Raw genomic sequence first — 23,471 nt, 5'->3', positions numbered from 1 at the left:
TGCTGGCCTTGTAGAATGAGTTTGGAAATGTTCCTTTCTCGTCAATTTTTTGGAATAGTTTGAGACAGTTAGATATTAACTTTCTTTAAATGGCAGAATTTACCCGTGAAGCTGTCTGGTCCTGGACTCTGGTTTATTGAGAAGTTTTTGATTGCTGATTCAGTTTTATTGCTAGTTCTGGAATGTTCTACACATAGCTGTTTAGTTCATTTGGATTAATGCGTTCTTTAAGGCCAGTACTTCCTTACTGATTCTTTTTTGTCGGGATGACGGAGCCACTGATGTAAGTGGGGGTCTTTAAAGTCCCCTGCTATTACGTAGTAAACTGTCGATTTTTACATTTCTGCCCGTTACTATTTGCTTTATGTATTTAGACGCTTCCTTGCGGGTGCATAGATATTTACAATCGTTCCGTTCTTTTGTTGGACGGAGCCCTTTATCTTTGCGTGATGCCTTTCTTTGGCTGCAGTCTTCATTTTAAAGCCTGTTGTGTCGATGTAGGTATCGCTGCCACAGCTTGCTTTCATTTTCATCTTTGTGGTCTGTCTTTTCCATCCATTCACTTTCAGTCTGTTTAGACCTGAAGTGTGTCCATTGTAGGCAGCGTGCAGACGGGTCTTTTTTCTTTCCCCATTCAGCCACCCCATGTCTTTTCATTGGAACATTTATTCTCTTTACAGTAATTATTAACATGTATGTACTTATTGCCATTTTTAAAATTGTTTTCTGCACGTTCTTATGATTCTTCTCTGTTCCTTCTTCTCTTACAATTTCCCCTTGTGCTTTGATGTCTTTTTGTTTAGAGTTATATGTGTATTCATTTCTCTATTTTTGGGGGGATCATAAGTTTTTGGTTCGTGGTCACTGTGAGGTTCATACGTAACCTATGTACGTAGCTGTCTGGTTCAAGTTGATGGTCGGTTAGGTTTGAATGCATTCTAAAGGCACTGTAATTTCCCCCCACATGTTTTATGGTTTTGTCATCATATTTTACGTTTCTTTTATTTTGTGCATCCCTTAACTAATTATTGTAGATATAGGTGATTTTACCTCTTTTGTCATTTAACCTGCATACTAGTTTTGTAAGTGGCAGACCCATTCCCTTTACTATATTCCTGCTTTTACCAGTGAGATATTTTTCTTTCATAAATGTTCTCGTTTCTAGTTATGGCCTTTTCTTTTCCACTTAAAAACGTCCATCGAACATTTCTCGTGAGACTGGTTTGGTGCTGGCGAACACCTTTAGCTTTTCCCTGTCTGAATCTCTCTCTCCAGTTCTGAATGGTAAACTGCGCAGAGCGGAGTATTAGCTGCAGACTTCACTCTTTGAACAGTTCGGATATCTGCTGCCGCTCCCTTCTGGCCTGCAGAGTTTCTGCTGAGAAGTCAGCTCATAGTTGCCTGGGTTTGCCTTGAATGGAACTAGCTGCTTTTCTCTTGCCGCTTTTAAGATAGCGTTAAGAGAATGAGAAGGCAGGCTGCAGAATGCTTGAAAATGCTTGCGGAAGACACGCCTGATGCAGGACGATTATCCAAATTACACGAGAGCTCGAGAACCCAACAGTGAGAAAACAAACAGCCCAGTTAAAACTCTCACCGAAGGGGAAGGGGAGACGTAGATGGCAAACGAACCCAAGATGCCCCACATCGTGTGTCATCAGGAAGGTGCAAATGAAAACGCCCCCGAGACAGCGGCGCGCAGCTCCTGGAGCAGACCGCCCGGGGCTGGGGGCAGCGGGGACTGAGACGCGGACAGCCCTTGACCCGTGTGGCATTTCTTACTGCACCAAGTATGCGCTCACCGCGCAGTCCGGCAGCCGCGCTCCTTCATCTGTACTCAGATGACTTCAAAACTTACGCTCACGCAGAGACCCGCACATAGATGCTCATAGCAGGTTTATTTAAATTCCAAACCTTGGCAGCAACTGAGATGTCCTTACAGTAGGTGAATGGATGACCCGTGGTACGTTCAGACAGTGGAATGTTACTCAGTGCTAAAAAGAAATGAGCTGTGAAGCCACGATAAGACAGAGAGGAGCTTTAAGTCTGTGTTTCTAAGTGGAAGAAGTCATCTGGAAAGGTCAGCTGCTTTATTGCAGTGCGAGGATTCGTGGACGGCCTGGGCTGGGGCGTGGGGAGGCGTGAAGACGTGGAGCACAGAGCATTTTTGGGGCAGTGCAAATGCCGCATGGGATGCTGTGATGATGGACATTGGTCCAAAGCCGTGGGATACACAGCCCTAACGTCAGCTGTGGGCTTTGGGCGACGACGATGCGTTAGTGTAGATTCATCAGCTGTAAGAAATGGGTAGCTCTGGGGGAGACGCCTGTAATGGGGGAGGCTGTGCACGTGTGGGCCAGGGAACAAACAGAAAACCTTTGTTCCTTCCTCTCAATTTTACTGTGAAACCTAAAACTCTAAAAAAGTTGAGTCTAATGTTCTGATCTTGTTGTCTTCCACGTGAATGTATTACTATAATTGTTTTGTCTTAAGCACCCATATAGTATTGAAGGGATGCAAATAACTTATTATTCTTGAAAATGCCCCATTAAAAATTCTTTGCAGTCTTTGAACTTCAAAGTTTGCAGTCACTAGCAGCGTGTTACAGTGTTGGAAACAGGAAATGTCTTCATCACCAATAACAGTTTGGAACTCAGCATGTCGTTTGATAGCCACTGACCTTTAAAAGGGCCAGGAGGATTTTTTTTTTTACATGAAAAAACAGACTTAGAATTCTTTAGGAGACGTGCCGTCACAGTGCGGTGTGGGGCGCCGGGTCTGGTGTGCCACGTGTGCGGGCACACTTGCCACGCGTACCTCACCCACCTGGACGCCGGGGGCACCTGGTGATCGCCGGGATTCCGTCTAGTCCTCAGACTTTGGTTTTTCATTCCATATTGATTCTTAGCAGTAATAATTTATTGTATGTCTTGTTGAGAAGTGAAATTATACTGATAAAATGTTCTCAGAATTTTTATATATGTATATGTTTTTTAAAACTTGGAAATAAGGTTGATTCAGTAAGATGATTTTTGTAACTAGAGATTTGGATCTAATCAATATGTGTTTATTACACATTTTTGCGTATTTTTTTTGGATATTATCAGTTTGATTTCTTTAAGGGAAACCTTGACTCTTCAGTGTATATCACAGTGTGTAAACTCTCTTGTTTTAATACTCTGTGAGGAAAATATCATTTTTTACATAGTTTGGAAAAATTTTTATTATAAGCCCAATTTTAACCCTCTCTACCCAGTCTCTTGCTTCGCTTCCGTACTTAAGTTCATCGGAGGAGGAATAGTTAATTTTTCTCTCCCATAAAGAAACCCTGATTTATCTGTTGAGCTTTTCCTTGATAAGTGGAAGATAAATGTTTTATATGTTAAGCGTCAGGTAAGTTTCTAGTCGTTTAATAGTTATCAATAAGGATGTATCAGAAATTGAGAGGGACATCGGGTGGAACTTAAACTCGTGTTAATTAAATGAATAGTTAGAAATAATGACTTCAATTAGAAATACGCGCTTTATGGGCGCACGGTCACCTGCCGGACTGGGCTGGCAAGGACGCAGCCTCTGCAGTGGGCGCGTCCAGCTCCCAGGAGCCTGGGCTGCTCCAGGGCTGGCAGCCGCTGGGGGTGTTCCCAGCATTTAAGTCTGAGTTAGTTGGAGGAAAACTGTAAACAGAGATTTATTTCTGAGTAATCTCCACCGGGAAGATGTTCGTAGTCAAAACATTTCGTTGCTGTCTAATCAGGAGTGTCAGAGGGGTCTTGTCAGCCCTTGTTCACATTCCTTATGCCTGCTGGTGAGGGCTGCTTCCGGACACTCACCTGGCCGCCTCCCCTCACTCACCTGGCAGCCTCCCCTCACTCACCTGGCCGCCTCCCCTCACTCCCCTAGGAGGCCTCTGTGGAGCGAGGAGCACCCCCGGCCCGCCTTTGAGTTCGTTGGCTTCAACCAGTCTTGCTCTGGAGAACAGCCATGGGCCTCTCTCGAAGCCTTTGCTTGACTGTAAATACATATTCTGAAGGATAGGGGTTTGAGTTGAGGATATTTGTTCAAGGATTTTTTGGGGAGAAAAATTTCAGATAAGAGTTTTGTGGCTAAGATATTTTTAAATTCCTTTTACGGAATCACAAAGACTAGTCCCTTCTGTTTGAATGCTCTGCATTTCCAGGGAGGGTGTGTGGAGAGGGGGGGGAGAATGAGAGAGGAGGGGGGAAGAATGGGGGGGAACACTGGCCCCTGTCGGTGGGGGGAAGGGAGCAGGAGGAGGGCAAGGGAGCGGGTCTGTGCATGTGTCATACGCGTCTTCATTTGTACTATTGTGATAGCAACTATTTTTTGAGCCAAGTTTCATTTTTACATATGCTATTTTTAATTCTCATAAAGACCGCTGCTGGATATACCTTTATCATTTTATAGTTTAGAAAACGGGTTGAAAAGACTACTTAGTTTGCCAAGTCGTTCTGCCTGTCATTGGCAGAACCAAGATTTGAAATTAGTTTTGTCTGTCTGATAAACGTGGATATACACACCGTGTGTGTGTGTGTGTGTGTGTGTGTGTGTAGATGTAAATTTAGTGTACTCTGTTGCATAATCATTTGATTTTGGGGGGATAAGAAAAGCGCATCCTGGCAAACCGTTTTTTATTCATTTCCCCTCAAAATATAAGACTCATTACTTTTTGTCAAAAATAGTTTGTATATTCTGTACTTCATTCTTGAACAGATGAAAACATGTTGACTCTTCCCCAGGAAAATGTACACATGCTCAAGAATGCAGAATTCCAGCTTCTAGGGAGTTTCTCAGAGTTTCTGGGGTGCCGGGGAGCGCACCCATTCGGGGCTCACAGACCCGGGCTGAGAAGCTGCGCTCGGTGTTGGGCACGGGCTCTGGGAACGCCGCTCCGCGCCGCTCGTTCCAGACCTCTTCTCCGTGACCTTTTCCTTTCTCATGAAATTATAAATAATACCGAAGGTAGAAAACGTTCTCAAGAAAACCTAGTAAATGCCGACACAGTCCGAGCGAGGGCATTTCATGTCTGTGTGTTAGAAAAATCATCAAGAACGTTGAAATAATTAGCTCGGCACCAGCAGTACAAGCGCAGGGCGAGACTCAAGGGCGCCCTTCCCCGGCGGAGGCAGCGGCCGGCGGGACAGTCAAGTGAAACCTCGGCACCCCGTGGCGCTGGCGGGGGTCTCGGAGGCCCGGCCTTGGACATGGCCCCCGTCTTGGTGTCCTGGGGCCGCCATGCGCAGTACTTCAGGCTGTGCAGCTGACACAACAGAAATTTAGCTCGCAGTCCTGGAGGCCGGAAGTGTGAAATCAAGGGGTCTGGGTCGGTCCCTCCTGAGGGCTGGGAGGGAGAGTCTGTCACCCCCTCTGTCCTAGCCTCTGATGGTTTGCTGGCACCTTTTGACAAGGGAATAACATCTAAACCTGTAGAGAATTTGTATAAAAATTTATTTGACTCAGAGGGAGGACATGCTTGAAGCCAGGCAGTCCTGGAGGCCGGAAGTGTGAAATCAAGGGGTCTGGGTCGGTCCCTCCTGAGGGCTGGGAGGGAGAGTCTGTCACCCCCTCTGTCCTAGCCTCTGATGGTTTGCTGGCACCTTTTGACAAGGGAATAACATCTAAACCTGTAGAGAATTTTTATAAAAATTTATTTGACTCAGAGGGAGGACATGCCTGAAGCCACATCTCAACAGACTGAGATAGATCCTTCTGGAATGGCAGGTTGGGTTTGTTTTCTGCATGTGGAATTAGGGAGGGAGCGTAGGGGAGATTACATGGAGGAAGATTACAGGAGGTGGGAGAGGGGTCACAGGACAGGTAACAAGATCCCCTGCTCCCCCGAGGGGTGTCCTGAGCGGTCTGACAAGAGGCCTTTCAAAGGTGCCGAACTGGGTGCACAGAAACAATGGCGGGCGAGGGTGGGGGGAGGCTCGCTTAAGGCAAAGATAAGTGACAGGCCTGGGGCCAACTGCCAGCCTGACCGGCCCAGCTAGGAATTTATGACCAGGTCCCCCTGAGGCGACATTCCGTACAACCCCTCCCCTTTTTCCATGTTTCATCCTCCTCGGCTTATGACACACCCTGTCACCCTGACCTCTGTCTCCACATTCACCTGGTCGTCTCCCCGTGTGTCTGTCCTCGGGCATTCTCTGAATAAGGACGCCAGTCACAGCGGATCAGGGCTCAACGCCCGGAGCACGCGGTCTCCGCTCACTCCGTCCGCCTCGACCCGATGTTCAAATGAGGCCACATTCTGGCGTACTGGGAGTTCGGACCTGGATAGATGGGTTTGGGGGGTGCAGTTCATCTGTAACACCCTCAGTGGGTTTTAAGTGCCGTAATTTCATTGGAGATGGGCATTTCGTGTGAGGTGGTCACTAAGGTCCTCAGTACGGGTGGATGCCAGGACGTCTCAGTCAGACTTACCATGTCCAGCTGCAGCTTGTTCTGCCCGGGTGCCCGGGCTGCTCTTGTGAAATCTGATGTCAGTTCTCGTTCCCTCCTCCCTCCCTCCCCCTGTTTTGCTGTCCCTTGTGCCTCTCTCTCTCTTTCTACCCCTCCCTCCTCCGCTTTCTTATTTGTTTATGTTCCTCTAAAACCTCCACATGTGGAAAAGCTATAGCATAGATTCAGCAAACAATAAAACCAGGATTTCTCAGCCGCACGCTGCTGGCGCTCTGCCCGGGCGGTTTTTGTTGTGGGGCCGGTCCTTGCAGTGCAGGGGGTTTAGTTAGCAGCATTCCCAGATGCCAGTGTCCACCGCCACCCTACCCCCCGCCCCCCGCCCCAAGGCTTTCAGACATCATCACATGTCCTCTTGGGTACAAAATCACCCCCAGCTGAGAACCTGTGACTTAAACTTTACTGTGTGCCATGCAGGTGCTGGGAATCCAAGGATGTGACTGTGACAAACCCTTGTCCTCAGGTGACTTAGGTCACGGACACGGGCTGCACAGCATGGGCTGAGCAGGGAGCAGTTGGCCAGGGAGACTCCCAAGTCAGGGTGAGACAGGGCGAGGACAGGGGCGAGGAACAGCCTGGGGGTCTGGGTTTAAAACGCCAGCTGCTTTTTCCCCGTGATCTTGAAGAAATGTCATTCTTAATGGTTAGGATTTTTCCTTAATATTCTCTAGATTTTTTTTTTTTAATCTTTGTCTTAAATCGTAGTTTAAAAAATATCTGAAAATTAACTTAAAGAAGAGCTAATCGAATGTTCCTGTTTTAATGTAAATAGAAAATTGAGACCTTTCATGTTGATTTAAGGAGGTCAAATTCATTACTTTTCTTCAGGCACGTCGATTTCATGACAGACGGTATTCTGTTTCTTAAACTACACCTGCAAATGGACATTTGGCTTCTATCTTTTAACATATTTTAAACATTATTTTTATTATTAAAATAATAAACAACCATAGCGCATCTAGTAAGCTGATCGCCATACTGAGTTGGTCACTTGGTTCTGAGGCTTGGGAATGGCTTTGAGAGATCAGCTGCTTTTCTTGACACCAGCCTCAAAGAGATCATGTCGGTTTTGTTTTATTTTATTTTTTAATGCAATTACATTAGGTGATAGATTTTCTCATTGCAGTCTTTTTATCTGATATAATTAAATTGCATTATAATGTTTAAGTTGTTTGTATTTCTGACATTGGAATTTTGAAACTACACAGTGGCACTAAAAAGTAAGAAAATGACTTCATGGTTTATAAAACTAATGTTACTGCTTCATAGAACTTTGTACTTTGGGGGAGGGATTTTTTGGGTTTAAGTATAGAATTGAAGTTAATATTAATATTTTATGAGTTCATGTTGGTTGATTATTGGCCTAATTTCATTCATCAGTTGTCAATGTAATGTTTTAGGAGACTTAAGATCTTATTATTCATAAGTCTTAAAAGCTCTTTGAGTATTGCAAGTCAAAGGCCTTAATTATCCTAAATTGACCTCTTAGTTTTTGTTTGGATTTTCTGCTGGGTTTGCAGACCCGGCAGTGATACAGCTTACAGGCTGCTTGCTCTGTCCGTGTAGCAGGGAAGGTGTCGCAATAGATAAGCACCCCGCAGAGCAGAGGGACGCGACGTCACGTGTGTTTGCACATGGGTCCAAGTTTTATTACTTGGACAAAGACTTGTTGAACTACAGAGAGAGTCAGGATTTGGAGGCAAAGGATAAAGAAATAATCTTTTCAAAACCATGGTCTTGGATGAACTCCTTTGATGTGTGTTACCGCTTAGATTTTTAAAAACCATCCTTCTGGAAGATAAAAACTGAGCTTTTAATTCTCATAGTTTTTTTTTTTTTTTTTAAACTACATGAAGAAACAGTTCCTCACAATTTCTCTCTCCATGGGGGATGTGAATCTGTTTCTCTCTCACCGTGTTTTAAGGCAAGGGTCCCCCACTCCGATCTGTAAGGAACTGGGACACACAGCGGGAGGTGAGTGGTGGGTGAGCAGGGAAGCGTCATCTGTATCTGCAGCCGCCCCCAGCGCCAGCATTACCGCCTCAGCTCCGCCTCAGATCCTCAGGCGTCAGCTTCTCAGAGGAGCCCCTCCGGTCCCTCATGCCAAAAAGGTTGGGGACCACTGTTTTAAGAGAGATGATAAAGATCATTCTGTGCAATGATGTAAGATGTATTTTTAGTATTTTTTCTTTTCAGAATGCATCTTTCTAATTTAATTATCAAAGACCAACTTGTCAGCTTTTATTAGATTTCATTTTTATCCCCAGGAATAGTAGTTATTTGGAGGTCAAATTTATTTCTGAAGTAAAAATTCACTGACTTAAAAAATGCTCTGATTCCTCCAGCAGAATTTGGCAAATACTGGGTATAACTTGGCAACTCTTGAAAATTGCCGAAATTCTATGATTTCATGGTTCTTTAGCTTTTAGAAAAATGAGATGTAGTTTGTTATGAATAAAATATGTAAGTTACATGAATTTTAACTTACACAATTCACAATAATTGCAGTTACTTCAGTTCGTAGTTAAAGATAGATGGCGTACTTCTCACTTCTGAGACACCAGAAACGCACTAACTTGTGAGGCCAGGAGAGGCGTGACCCTGCCCCTTTGACGGTGATAAACGCTTCGCTCTTGCCGTCACCTCCCTCTTCCAGAGTTTTCTTCTGTTCAGATTCCAAAGACTGGTGTGATGTTAACCGAGTCTTATTTTGAACCATATGCTTATTTACATAAAAATTAGCTTATTGACTTTTTCAGGATTTTTCAGAGGACATACACGTTCATTCATTCAACAGATAGTTTTGGGGGGTATGTATTATATGCTAGGCACCGTTCTAGCCGGTGAATAAAGCAGTGAAGAAAGCCAAACTGGTATGCTAGCTCGTATACCCCAAGGGGAAAGGAAGCAGAGAAGAGGCGTTTTGTGCGCTTGTTTGTTTTGAGTAAGATAATTGGCAATTTCAGAACAGGTGGCCAGGAAGACCTTGCCGAGAAAGTGACATCTGACTGGTTAAGATCTGAAGAAGGTGCCTGGGGTAGGCCACTGGGACAGCTGGGCTCAGGGCTTCCCGAGCAGACACCGCATGCAGAGCCCAGAGGCCACGCTCTTGGCGTGACTGGCTAAGGTGGCAGGAAAGAGAAGTGAGAGCCAGGAGGTCATTTGGCGGACTGGCTGCTTCTGTGACGGTATGGGAAGCCACCTGAGCCGAGGGGTGACCCGATCTCACTTGTATCTTCACAGGGCCTCTCTGTCGCTGTAAAGAATAGAACGAGGGGAGCAGGGACACCGTTTAGGTCCAGGAAACCACTGAAATGTGCCGGTGAGCGAGGGCGTGGCCGGACCCGGTCAGCGGGAGCAAGGTGTTGGGTAGTTGGAGTCTAGACCTAGAGCCAGCGGACCCAGTGAGGGAGGGACGAGTCGAGGACGGCTGGAGGCGCCTTGGCCTGAGCTGAGGGAGGTCGCGGTTTACCCAGAGGACAGAGATCGCAGAGGAGAAAGTTTTGGAGAAGTTTTATTTTGGAAATGCATGGGTCAGACAGTCTTAGGTGGAATGGCACACTCTAAGAGTGATGATTATCAATACAATTATTTGTAAGATATACCACTACAGCTTTAGAATGTCTGACTCACGTAAATCTTCGCTTCCTCTTTCGTTTTCAGTGGACTCCATGTAAATTTTTGATCAGCTTATCAGTTTCTTAGATCAGTTTGGAAAGAATAACGTCTTAATGATCCTGAGCCTTCTCGTCCATGTACATGGTATATCTCTCTATTAGATGTTCTTCAGTTTGTATTTGCAGTGTTTTACGTTTTCAGTGTATGGGGCTTAAACTTATTTCATTAAAGTTATTGCTACATGTTGTATTCTTTTTTGATGCTATTCAAGTTTATTTTAAAAATTATTTATTACTAGTATCTAGAGACAGTCTTGATTTTTGTATATTTATTCGTATCCTGTGACCTCATATATACCTGCACAGTGTGATGTGAATACTGAGAATATGGTCGACGTGCTTATTCTAGTAGTTTTTTGTAGGTTTTTTAGGATTTTCTGCCTACAGGATTATTATGGTATTTGCGAATAAAGACAGCTGTATTTCTTTTTTTCCCATCTGTATGCTTTTACTCTTTCTCGCATTGTTTTCTTGCATTATTATTATTATCCTGGTTAGAACCTTCAGGACCAAGCTGAGCAGGAGTGGTGAGAGCAGACATTTTGCCTGGTTTCTTGTCTTAGGAAAGTGGTCAGCTTTTCACCACAACTGTGACGTTCGCTGTAGGCTTTTCATAGATGCCTTTTATCGGGTCGAGGAAGTTTCCTGTTTTTACTTTGAGAGTTTAAAGTATGAACGGATGTTGGATTTTGTCATTTACTTGTATATTGACTTAGATGGTCATATGGTTTTTGTCCTTTATTCTGTGAACATGGGATATTACGTTAATGAATTTCTGGCTGTTATGTTCCTCAGATAAGACCTTCTTGATAGTGGTGCATATTCCTTCTTACGCATTACTGGATTTAAGTCGCTAATACTTGCGTTCATGAGGCACAGTGGTCTGTGGCATCAGGGTAAAACGCCTCCTAACTGGAAGTGGGAGGTCTTCCTCCTGACTCTGGGATTGGTATTATTTTCCTCTTAAATATAATTCACTAGGGAACCCATATGCTTTTTTTTAAAAAAAGCAGATTCGGGTGATCTTGCTGAGGGTCTAACCTTCACAGACTCTCTCTGCCTTGGGCTGCTGTCAGGTGGCTGCTGTGCCCGCTCAGTGAGCCATTGACGTTAATATCTTTAACCACTTATTCTCACTCACGTAGGCATTTAACACCCTTTAAAACCTAAATTTATGATATCTGCACTCATTGCTATTTTAAAAACTTAAGTAAATTTAAAATATTTTTTTTGAGAATATTATACCACCAGTCGAATTGATTTAAGATGTTTAGAATGGGAAGCTCTTGCTGTGGACTGACTCGTGTCTCCCAAATTCCTGTGTCGAAGCCCCGACTCCAGCGTGACTGTGCGGAGAAAGGAAGTAATTAAGGTTAAAAGAGGACGGAGAGCCGGCCCCTAATCCCACAGGATGGGCGTCTTCCACACCAGAGGACTGGTGCTCTCTGTCCTCCTGTGAAGACGGAAGAGCCTCTCCGGGGAGCAAACCCTGCTGGAGCCTTGACCATGGACTTCCCAGGCTCCAGAACAGGAAACAATAAACGTCTGTGGTTCGGGGTGCACAGGCTCGGTGCCCAGGTGCCCAGGCTGCCAATGCGTCTGTTCCGTGCTGTCGCTGCGGGAATGTGTTGTCGTACGGTGCTGTCACGGGCGGAGTGCATACCTGGTCGCGTCCTTGCTGCGGCGTCAGGACACGTGGCGGGCGCTGGCCGGGCTCTGCCGAGGGCGCAGCAGTGCGTTCCGTGACTGCGTCCTCACCAGCTGCACCCCCAGGGACGCCTGTCTGCACTTGGCCTGGGCCCTCGGTCATGCCCATGCTCCTGCCGAGCCGCCGTGGTGATGTCCCTCCAGATCGCGAAGTGGGGGTACGCTCTTTGGAGTTTGTACCTCCATTAAATAAAATAGTGTTGATTATTTACAAAGTGACATACTTCGACAGCTGTTGGCGGTTCTGCTTTTTGTTGCACTGGTTATGGGTCACGTAGTTGAGAACTGTATTACATTCCTCTTTAAGTGGATTAACAGTAAAAATAGTTCATTTTTCAAAAGTAAATTTGTTTTCTATTTTTGCGTAACAAATTACCACAAATTTAGTGGTTTAAGCAATGCCCACGTGTAGCTCACAGTTCTATAGACCAGTAGTCTGACACTGTCCTGCTGTTTTTTTTTTTTTTTGAGTTCCCTGATTTATCTTAAAACAATATAATGTCTGACACAGTAATACTTCAATAGTATTTTTAAATGAATCACTATATTGAATAGGGAAGTATAAATAATATACTTTTATAGAAGTCTAAGAAAATACCATTTTTAGCTCAGTTTGTAATATAATTTTTTAAGAAGGTATGTTTCGTAGCAAAGAAAAAGTATGACTTTCAATCATTTTGAGAAAACTTCTATTTGATTTTCTTTGGTTTTTCTATATGAATGTCCTGATTTTTTAAAATTCTGTTTGACAAGTAGAATGGAATGGTTTATAGGAATAGCTAACAAGTGCGGTTTTTGTATACTTTTCACTTTTAGGGTATAATTCTTTTAAACTTAGATAAATGAAAATGCTAATGTGAAAACTTAATATCTCACTAGGGTAGTAAAGAGCCATAAAAAATCACAGTTGGTATTGTGCTTGTCTTATCTAAATCCCAGTTTAAAAACTGTTTTAATTAAAAATCAGCCTTATATTTATTACGTCATTCTCTTTTTTTGTGTGTCTCTTATCCATTTTTATGTTTTTATTTCACTGGATTAGATTGCATCACATGAAACTGATATTTTCCTTTCTAAAATGTTTTAAAGCTTTCCTAAAACATTGTATGCTACCATAAGGTTCATTTCTGTGACACTTCTTGTCCTTAGTTTTTATTTTTATTTTTTTACATTTTATCAAATGCTTTACTGAAAATCTCAGTATGTAGTGGTAGAGTAAAATCTTTCTTGCTATTGTTACGTTAAATGTGCGGGTCATGCTCGGCTTATGGTAGCCGAGGTGTTGACCCACAGATTCCCTGTATGTGTCACCGTCAACGTGCAGGATGTATTTAGCATCAGGCTTCTCTGTGTTTAGTGGCCGTTGTCCAGCTTTGGAGAAACCACTTTCACTTTCAGGAGACAGTTTGATTTTAGTCATTTGGTTAATGTTACCACATGGACTGTATTAATTACACGTTGATTCTACCTGCCACTTTCCAAAGTCGGCGATCACCCAGCCCTCGTGCCTTGAATCCATGTCCGTTATTCCAACCCATGAACCGTTCAAACCATAGCACCGTCACCCCAAAAAGGGAGCTTAGTCCGTCCCTCTGTCTTCACAGCAAAAGCCTTGAGCTTCCTGGGATCGCTCCTCTCCCTTTACCTCCAGGCTGCTTCTGCCTTGCCCGTTTTTATCCGTTTTCTGATTCGTGGACTATATCCTCCAAGACGGCTCTTGAGTTTACTTACAGATCTGCCTAGAGCTCACCTCTCCGTCTGCACTCTGTGGGGCATTGTTTTCTATTTGCCCTCGGACTTCATAATTCTGCATGTATTACATCCCTGTGGAGTAGGCACCGTCATTGGCCTGGTCTTTTGTTTGTGAGAACAAGAGACTTAGATGGTTACGTGACTTTCTTAAGGAACGTAGCCTGATTCTGAGCACGCAGCTGGTGACTCAGAACTGGGGGGACCGGATCATGCCGTCTTCCACCGGGAAACTTGGGGTCTTAGGGAGCTGAGAGTCTTAGGTCCTTCATGCTGCGCAGCCTGTGCCTGCGCACCCGCCTCCGGTTTGGACTTCACTTTGGCGGGAAGTGTTTTCTGAGGCGTGGACTGGGGACAGTTTGGTGTGCTTAAGCTCGCTCTTGAAGTTCTATGTAGAAATCCTTGTTTTTACCTTTATCTTATCCCTTTGAGGAGCTTTTGTTTTTATTTGGCTTTCTCAGTTAAACTTTTATTGATGTTCTCAGCCAAGGGGAAGCAGGCAATTTTATTTTGGTTTAGAAATACGGCAGTGTGGGATGCGCCTTCTGATGTGCAAATTATAAACATTGGGAGCAGTGGCTTTTCTGCAGACGGGACACCTTTCAGGCTATTAATTTGTGTGGAATAAGTAATCAATTATGTAGGTCAGAATCCTGGCAGTGTATTCAATCAGGGTTCATTAAATGACCGCTTTTTAGGTCATAGACAAATCTTGTTTCAGTGGGAATGTACTTGGTGGGGGCCGGGGGGAATTATTTAGGTGAGATAGATAGATAAGGGTAATTATAAGGCAAACATTTCCCCAGCTTTATTGAGATTATTGACTTGAAATGTACATTTAAGATGTACAACTTAATGATTTCATATATGTAAACACTGAGTAATGATTACCATAATAAGGCTGGTTGACACCTCCGTCCCTCACATAGTTCCCTCTTCTGGAGTGATAACTTTTGTCAATGTAAGAACATCCAGACCTGTAGAGAATTTTTATGAGTGTTTTGAGCCAAAATGACAACAATTACGAGGAAGCTAGATCTCAGGTGCTCGGGAAGATGGCAGTTTGCAGTTTCTTTTCTGCATTTGGAATTAAGGAGGGAAAGTAAGGAAGATTTTAAGGAGGGTTACTGGGGGTGGGAGAGAGCTAGGTGGGAGTGGGATTACAGGACAGTTAACACGACCTTGTGCTCCCCAGAGGGGCCTGACAAAAGGCATTTCCAAGGCGTGTGACCCTAGATGCAAAGAAACAATGGCTTAAGGCGAGGATCAGTTCTGTGCCTGGGCAGGACTGCCCCCCAAGACCTGCCCAGCCAGGAATTTGTGATCAGATCACCCTGTGAGGTGACTGTCCACAGAAGCCTTTTCCAGCCACAGTTTTCAGAAGATCTACCCTGTTAACTTGCAGGTGTTTAGTGCTCTGTTAATAGCAGTCGGTGCTGTGCAGTAGGCCTCTGGGCTGACTGATCTTACAGCTGGCGTCAACCCTAGACCAGCTTCCCACCCCAGCAGCCACTGCTCTGCTCGCTGATTCTTTTGAGTTTTGCTTTTTTAGATTCCGCATATAAATGAGACCCTATAGTATTTGTCTTTCTCTGACTTATTTAACTTAGCATAACGCCCTCAAGGTCCATCCATGTTGTTGTAAAAGGCAGACTTTCCTTCTTTTTATGGCTGAATAATATTCCGTTGTGTGTGTGTATTGTGTATGTAGCAGATTTTTTTATTTCATAATTTGATGTAAAATGTGTACTATATTCCAAATTGGGAAGTAACACTAGTCAGTAGCAATCCCATTAAAGTGTAAGAAGCTCAGACAGGAGGAAGTGTCAGAATCGAGAGGCAGCGGCTTTCAGAGGTCAGCTCATGGACTTAAATCTTTGTTTCAGCCTAATTATGGCTTCTGTGGCCAACAAAAGTAACCCAATTACTACTCTGCCCTCATTTTTTTTATACTCTGATGATTATAATTCATTTATTCAACACACATCTATTGAGCGTTTACTTAGTGCCAGATGCATGATGCTCTGGGGCTCAATGAGCTAATACATGCCACCATTCTAGGATATATCGTACGTGAACCGAGCAGTCAGTGAGGGCGGGCTGTGATTACGGATGCTGCTCGCGGTTTTTACCCTTTGGTGGGGGCAGAGGTGAGTCGTTGGAGCGCAGGTGTGAGAGAAGTGAGTGCCCAGTGAGGAGAAGGTGTATGGAGTTGAATTTTGGGATTTTGAAAGCAAACTTAACTGATTTTAGACTTACTATTCTTCATTTAAACCTTCATTTGTTTTGGGATAAATAAAAGTTGTGCATAGAAACATATGCAACCTGGAAGTACAGTTACATGCAGCTCATTTGAAAATACACACACACACACACACACACACACACACACACGTGCGCAGACAACCTAGCAGGAAGATTGTCACTAAGCAACACGACAGTCCAGCTCTGCTTACTATGACATGAGATATCTTGTTTTGTCTTAACTTGACACTTGTTATTAAGTTGCTAAAATGATTCATCTGTGTTACTATTAGAAAATTTTCTGACATATATTTTGGAGCTACCTTTGGATACTAATAAGAATTTTTAAGTAAATTTGTGTATATACACCCATCTCCTGGGTAGTTGAAAATGTGATGACATCTCAGACTGGGAAAGGTCTCTGAAGCCCCCCGGATTTTCCTCTCCCGAACCCCTCAGTGGTAAGAGAATGTACCGCCTGCTGAGGTGGCCTGATCCAGTGATAGGAGCTCGTTTCCCAAAAAATGTCTGCCTGCAGCAGAGGTGTAATCCACCTTCCAAAAATGTTAGTTCTGGTTTTGCCGCCTGGCTTCATTCATGGAAAAAACGAAACAGGATCAAAGACGTCGACTCAAATTCTTAACCTTTCTTACTCTACAGCATTCACATTAAGCGGTCAGACTGTCCACCAGGCGGTCCCAGCTCAGCACTCACGGCAGCTCTGTCACTGTTCCCGTGACGTGCACGTCAGCCCCTCACGTCAGGCTCTTCGTTATCTATGGAGCTGTTATGACAGCACAGTATTTAATAGCACAAAACTTGTTTCTTTTTGTAAGTCATGATCTATCTTAGAGTCGGACTAGCATTTAAGAAACTGAAAGTCATTTTCCTTCACACCTTGAGTAAACGTAGGTAATTAGAGAATTGCAGCAGTTACTGTTAGATCAGAAAAAACGATTATTAGTTATGTGTACCTGAGAATTTTAAAATATGTCATTTCTTCTAGTCTAGCTGAGATTAGCTATAGTGAGATAATGGGAACTTAGGGCTTTTCCCCCTTTTTCTGTGATGGGGTGGGAGCAAGGGCCTTGGTGATAAGACACCTCCTTTGGGAGGAGAGCGTTCTTTTGAGATCAGGGAGGCCTGGGCTGGGTAACAGGCAGGCCCAGGAACCAGAACGCGAGGTAACGGGCGGAGTCGGGGCAGAGTGCTGGGCTCTTGCCGTATGTTTTTGACTTTTTTTTTCCTTTTAAAGAATACAGACAGACACGCACGCATTGGGGTCTTTCTCCACAAATTAAGATGGTAGAATTAATACTTGAAAAGTTGAGCTTTTTGCCCCCTATTTCTAACAATAGATCCTTTAGTACTTATGACGAATCTAAAAATGTCTCTCTGAGAAAAGCAGTCATTTTTTAACCTCTGATTTGAAAGTGGTTTTCTAAATTTTTAATATTAAGATAAGATTTCGGAAATAAGTGATTGGACATATGGATACCCATTTTTAGAATAATGATTTGTCATAAAGACACATTTAAAGATATATCTGAAGTGAATCCAAATGTATAGCCAGAGAGAATATTTCAAGGGACTTTATTTTTATTATTTTTTCTATTTATTTATTTATTTATTTACTTTTTAGGCAAGGCAACCCTTGGTTGACCTCACAGATTGCAAAGACCTTGTCAGCTTACAATCCCTTATTTTTTTATTTTTTATGCCTACAGCACTTGGTTTTCCTAGGTGGTCTCCCATCCAAGTACTAACCAGGCCCGACCCTGCTTAGCTTCCGAGATCAGATGGGATCGGGCTTGTTCAGGATAGCATGGCTGTAGACATCAAGTGACTTTAAAATACAGTGTTTGCTCATTTATCTGATAAGGTATCCTAAAGGACAAAAAAGAGAAAACCCCTTTATCTGTTTATAACGCTCATATACTGTGTGCGTATGTGTGTGGATGGCATGGTACATGTAAGTAAGTAATCTGAGCCCATCATTCCAGGCCTCGAAATCCTACTGCCCAGTAAAGGGACCAGAGAGCCTAAGGAAAATCATCTGCCTCCAGCTCTGGGGCAGAAAATGTACAGGCCAAACCCAGAGCATCCGGCCTTAGCGATCCTCCGAAGGCCATCTGATTCTTGTCACAGTGACGGAGTCATCTTGAAGAGGCTTCTCCCATTGCCCAAAAAGATGGGACAATTCGAGTGCGGGTAAGGATGATGTTACAGTGGAGGAGACAGATCAGGTTGTTCAGATACATAATTCCGTGATAATACTTTGATGTTTTCAGTGGCTCGCCCACAGGAGACTGACTGCCGAACCAGTCATGTGGAAACTGCTGAATACAGGGAAACAGATTAAGCATCTACCCCGCCTTTTATCCATATGAACTAGCCAAACAGTAGATAAAGTTTCTTTTATTACTTCACCTAGTAAACGAAGACGGCATTATAGAAATAGGAAGCCACCATTTTCAAGCCCTAATGAATGAATTAGTAACTCTGCACCATTGATGCTGCTGACGTCATAGACAGGGAGAGGGCCAGGTGGCGTGAGCTTCTGGCAGAACACAGTACCACTTAGCAAAATTGCCTCCTTACCCCCAAATCGAACCTCCCTCTGTGCAGGGGTCCAGATTTAAGTTCAGTTTTCAGAAACTGCAGGGGGCAGATGAACATGCTAAACAAAACCACAGCGACAAAGTCAGAAAATGCAGACTGTAGCAGACCATAGGACAAAAGATCTGTTTTCTGCGATAATAAATGACAACGAGGAGAATGGAAGCGATGGCGGGGGAACCACAGGGTAAAAGGAACCTTCGAGAAATGCCAGAGCTGCAGCATGCAGACCTCACCGGGGTCCAGGTTCAGGGGCAACATGAAAAACAATCGAGAATAAGAAGCTTGAGCATCTGGATATTTGGCGGTACTGAGAATCATTATTCTTTGATAATATCATTTGTGTTTAGAATAGTTCTTTTTGAGATACATATGGACGTGTATGAATGTTTTGAAATGATGTCTGGGATTTGCTTCAAATTTATATGATGGTGGGGTGCAGATCGACGATATTGGCTACGAGTTCCTAATTGTTGAAGCCAGGTGTTGAGTTCCTGGGAAGCCATTATGTTTTTCTGTGTGGCTTTACAAAAGATTTAGACTTACTTATATGTGTGTGTGCGCGCATGCGCGCACATTCACAGACTCTTCATCTGCAAACGCTGAATCTCTGGATTGCAAACGGGTAGAATCGTAACGTGTTACATAGTTCGAAGCTTGCTAGACTTCTCTGAAGACAGAAGTAGCTCAGTGTTACTAGATAAGAAAAAAAAAAGATGCACAGTGCAGTGTTTTGTTGTTGGTATTTCACATTACCATGCGTTAAAACCAAATGAGTCTCATCTTTTCCATCAGGACTCTGTGGTTCCCTGGCAGAACCCTGAAGTAGGAGGTATAGCTGTGGCTTTTGTCTGTCTGTCTGTCTGCCTCTTTAGGAATTACTCAGCATCAGAAGGAAGCTGTTCCTTATGCACCCTTCAGGTTGCCAGCCAAATTACTGTTCCTTCTAAACTGGATCATTCTGGGCTGCTCCTCTTGCTCGTCTGCGAGATCCCACGCTGCCACCGAGCAACCTCATTCCCACCATCCGCAGATTTAACTGCTCAGTTCCAGTGAACACGAATGGCAGTGTCTGAATTATGGACCCTTTCCCCCACGGGGCAACACCTTCATTCACTGGACTCCTGCGACTGTGTGCAGTTCCTTTGCCGTTGGTCTTATAGACTCATTTCCAAAGTTACACAGGTCAGCACCTTGTCCTCCGCCTCCTTCGGCGAGACTGTTTCAGACATTTAGATTATTTTCTCACATTCTGCCTTCTGTCCTTCTAAAGTAAAAAATTTTACGCATTAAAGTTTATTTTTGTGCTGTGAAGTTCTGTGAGTTTTGACAAAGGCCGAGGGTCGCGTGTCTGCCGTTATGACACGGTACAGAGTACTTTCGTCACCAGCAGGATGCTGTGCTTCCTCCCCTGGGACACCTGGCAGCCACTGCGCTTTTCCTCTCTCTCTGTGTAGTTTTGACTTTTTCCAGAAAGTTGTGTATGATTAGGATTGTACAATATGCAGGCTTTTTTTCAGACTAGCTTTTTGCACTTAACAGTATGTATTTAAGAGCAATCTCTGTCTTTTCACGGCTTGTTAGCTCATGTCTCCCTGTTGCCAAATCACGTTTAATTCTGTGGACACCGCACACCTTGTGTATCCACTTTGCCTGTTGCAGGGCTCCTTGGGTTCTTGCCGTCTTGGGTGATTGTGAACAGAGCTGCTGTATACATTCACATGCGGGTTTGTGTGTGGACCCGAGTCTTCATATCAGTTGGGTAAATAGCTGGTAGCGTGACTGCTGGGTCACGTGGTGAGACCGTATTCAGCTTTATAAGAAATTGCCAAAAAGTCTTTTAAAGTGATTGCCATTTTGTGTTCTTACTAGCAATGAATGAATTTTTGTTATGCCTCATCCTTACCAACAAATGATACTGTCAGTTTCTCTGATTATAAATAACCGTTCTTATACGTATGTAGTAGAATCTCATTTCTTATTTTAACTTCAGTTCATTAGTAAAAATTGAGCATTTTTTTCATATGCTTATTTGTCATATCTGTGTCTTTGGCGAAGTGTCAGTTTAGATCTTTGAGTCACTTTTGATTGGGTGGTGTTCCTTGTGTCTAAGCATTTTTGTGTATCTCAGATATAAGTCATTCTTCAGATATGTAGTTTTGCGACCTGGCGAATAGGACTCGTGTAAATAAATAATAGTGTGCTAAGATAAAATGAGATGACGAGGAGGGATGAGTCAGTTATGAGTTTGTATTTTCAGCCCGGGTTTCTGAGAAAATGGAGAGTAAGAGAAAAAGGAAAGACGAGAGTTAAAATCACTTTGGGAAGAAGTGGGAAGGGGATGACGCATTGAGTTTGCAGTCAAGATGGAGCCTGAGGCGATGGGAGAGAACACCCAAGGTCTGGACATCAAAGACGCATGGAGACTCCTGACTCAGGTCCCGCCGTCAGCATCAGCATCACAGATTACTGCAGAGAAGGCGGAAGTGAAGAGCAAACAGGAAGTCAGGGTGAAAACTGTGTAGCGTTGTGTCACGAAAGAGATGGTAGGAAATTTAAAGGAGGGAGCAGATATCACATATGTACCGCTGTGGAGAACATAACGAAAACGTGCGCGTGGCCTGTCCTCGGGACGGGCGCTGCACCTGTCGGCTTGCTTCGTCGTGTGCCCTTTGCCTCCGGGGACTGGAACCAGCTCTGGGCGTGGGGGGCTCGCTCTTATGTGATGAGTCTCTGTCTTAGGCACCTTGCAGGATTTCTCGAATTGAATTTTACATCACGGGGGCCCTTTTGCAGGGTGAACATAGACAAGGCTCTCAATTTTTTTAAAACTCTATTACAACCATATAATTACATATCCAGATCTCTGTCTATAAAATTGGCCATTTAAGTGCCGAATTCACTGGAAGAAATGGGCTGCCTTCCCAATGGTACCCTTCTGCTGTGGAATTATTTACGGTGACTGTCACTGTTGGTGATTTGGAGTCAATGAAATGGCATATCAACTTGAACCACCAATTGGAAAACAAAATTTTATATATTCGATGTGAAAACAGGCAAAAGTACTTGGAAAATCCTGTGTATATTAAAGTACAGTTATCATTAGATCATGAAAATTATTTTGGTGAAACTAACTACATACATAGAATATCAGTGAACAGATTTCAAGATTATTCTGAAGTAAACGTTCATCACTGGATTTAGTGCCTCTGAGAAAAAGAGTTTGTAAACAATGAAAGATAAGGATTTCTTCACTGAAGGTATTAAAGCACCTGAGTTGCACCAGTGCTATATTCTTCTGTTTGGTACTATTACTAGAGTTGCGTGCACCTTGAATTTTAAATCTGTGATAACTGTTTACACACGAAAAATACGTACTTTGTAAAAGGCCCGACTGCGCAGCTCTGGGACGCGGCACCCGTTCCACCGTGACGCTGGCATTTACTGTCGGAAAACAGCTGCGCTTCGTGATGCGACGTCTGTAATGTAAAATCACTGAAGTTCTAACTTTACCTTTTCAAATATTTTTATAGTGCTAGCACGTATGTAACATAAAATTTGCCATTTTAGCCGTATCGAGTGTACAGTTGAGTGGCATTAACTATACTCAGTGTGTGCAATCGCTGCTTCGTCTTCGTCCAAACTAAGCCTCAGCTCAAAGGCGGACCGCGCCCAGTGAGCACTAACGCCCATGCCCCTCGCCAGCCCCCGCTAACTCCTCCTCTGCTCTGTCTCTGTGACTTTGCCTACTCTAGACGGTTCGCGTAAGTGGAACCATGTATCCGTCCTTTGTGTCTGGCCTATTTTACTTGTTTTCAAGGTTCCTTCACGTCGTAGCATGTATCAGAACGTCATTCCTTTCTATGGAGGAATAATATCCCATTGTATGTATACGCATCTTTATACTCTTTTTAGATTTACATTTTAAATCAGTCTTAGCATGACGTCATTTTTCTGTCTTTTATGCATATGAAGATGTCATAAGAGTTAATTTTATTCTTTTTAATTCTTTTACAGGTTTGACAGATGAAAAAGTGAAGGCATATCTTTCTCTTCACCCCCAGGTATTAGATGAATTTGTATCTGAAAGTGTTAGTGCAGAGACTGTAGAAAAATGGCTGAAGAGGAAAAACAACAAACCAGAAGGTAAGACGGCGTCCGATTGAGTGCGGGAGACTTTTCTGGTTTACAGTGACGAAAAACAGCTAGAAAGTAAAACATAAAGTACACACATGTTAGCATTTTAATTTCGTAATAGTTTTATTCTGTTTAAAAAGATAAAGTAAATTACAGGGAGGGGGAATAAATACAAAATAAAGGTCCTTGACTGTAAAAATCTTGGCAAATAAGCCTTGAAAATTTATTTAGACGTCAGCGTGTTGAAAAATGCAATTTTAGACTTGATTTTATTTAATTATTATTGATTATAAAGTATTCTTTATATTACATAGGTATTTTTATTACATTTTACAAAAAGAAGTCTTCAAACAGAAAAAGAACTTTTAAGTTTGCAGTAAATTTTTTCTTCACACTGTACACTTAAGAAGCGGTTCTATTTATGAAGAAAAATGTGGGCTCAAGGAAGGGAAAGAAATCAAATTTTCTTCAACATTGAATATATATTAATATATAGCATTTGAATATTGTATAAGGTTGGTTTTAAATGAATTTATATTTGGTCAGACTCATTTCTGTGAATATGGTTTTATAGTAGAAATTTTATATATGATTTTTAATGATATGAAGATTTTTTATATTAAAAACATCAAAAATATATACTGTTTCTCTGAACATTTATTTAGTGTAACAAGTAAGTTCTATATTTAAAGTTAAAAATTGTTATTATTAAAATGTACTTAGAAGTGTACTACTAGTATGTTGCTTGGAGCTGATTTTCCTCACCGTAGTTTTGAAAGTTTCTATAATTTTCTTACATAATTTTTATAATAAAAAGGAAGTAAACCTTTTAAAAGGAGAGCTTTTGGCATTGAAACA

General features: G+C 43.0%; 1 protein-coding gene and 1 non-coding gene across 2 annotated transcripts in view; one reads left to right on the top strand and one right to left on the bottom strand.

The window, feature by feature from the left end:
* PDE10A (phosphodiesterase 10A) overlaps positions 1 to 23,471 on the top strand; it is a 178,251-nt gene that overhangs the window by 61,203 nt on the left and 93,577 nt on the right. Inside the window, exon 2 of the mRNA XM_015591915.2 lies at positions 22,494 to 22,622. Coding sequence (XP_015447401.2) covers positions 22,494 to 22,622 — 129 coding nt within the window. The remainder of the gene's footprint in view (positions 1 to 22,493; positions 22,623 to 23,471) is intronic.
* LOC112482366 lies at positions 17,576 to 17,694 on the bottom strand. The gene has a single exon (XR_003047288.1). It is a non-coding gene; the product is annotated as a 5S ribosomal RNA (ribosomal RNA).

This window comes from Pteropus alecto, unplaced genomic scaffold (genome assembly GCF_000325575.1).
Source record: "Pteropus alecto unplaced genomic scaffold, ASM32557v1 scaffold195, whole genome shotgun sequence".
Taxonomy (NCBI): Eukaryota; Metazoa; Chordata; class Mammalia; order Chiroptera; family Pteropodidae; genus Pteropus; species Pteropus alecto.
The sequence above is the reverse complement of the archived record's forward strand: the minus strand, read 5'-3'. Positions and strand labels throughout refer to the sequence as shown.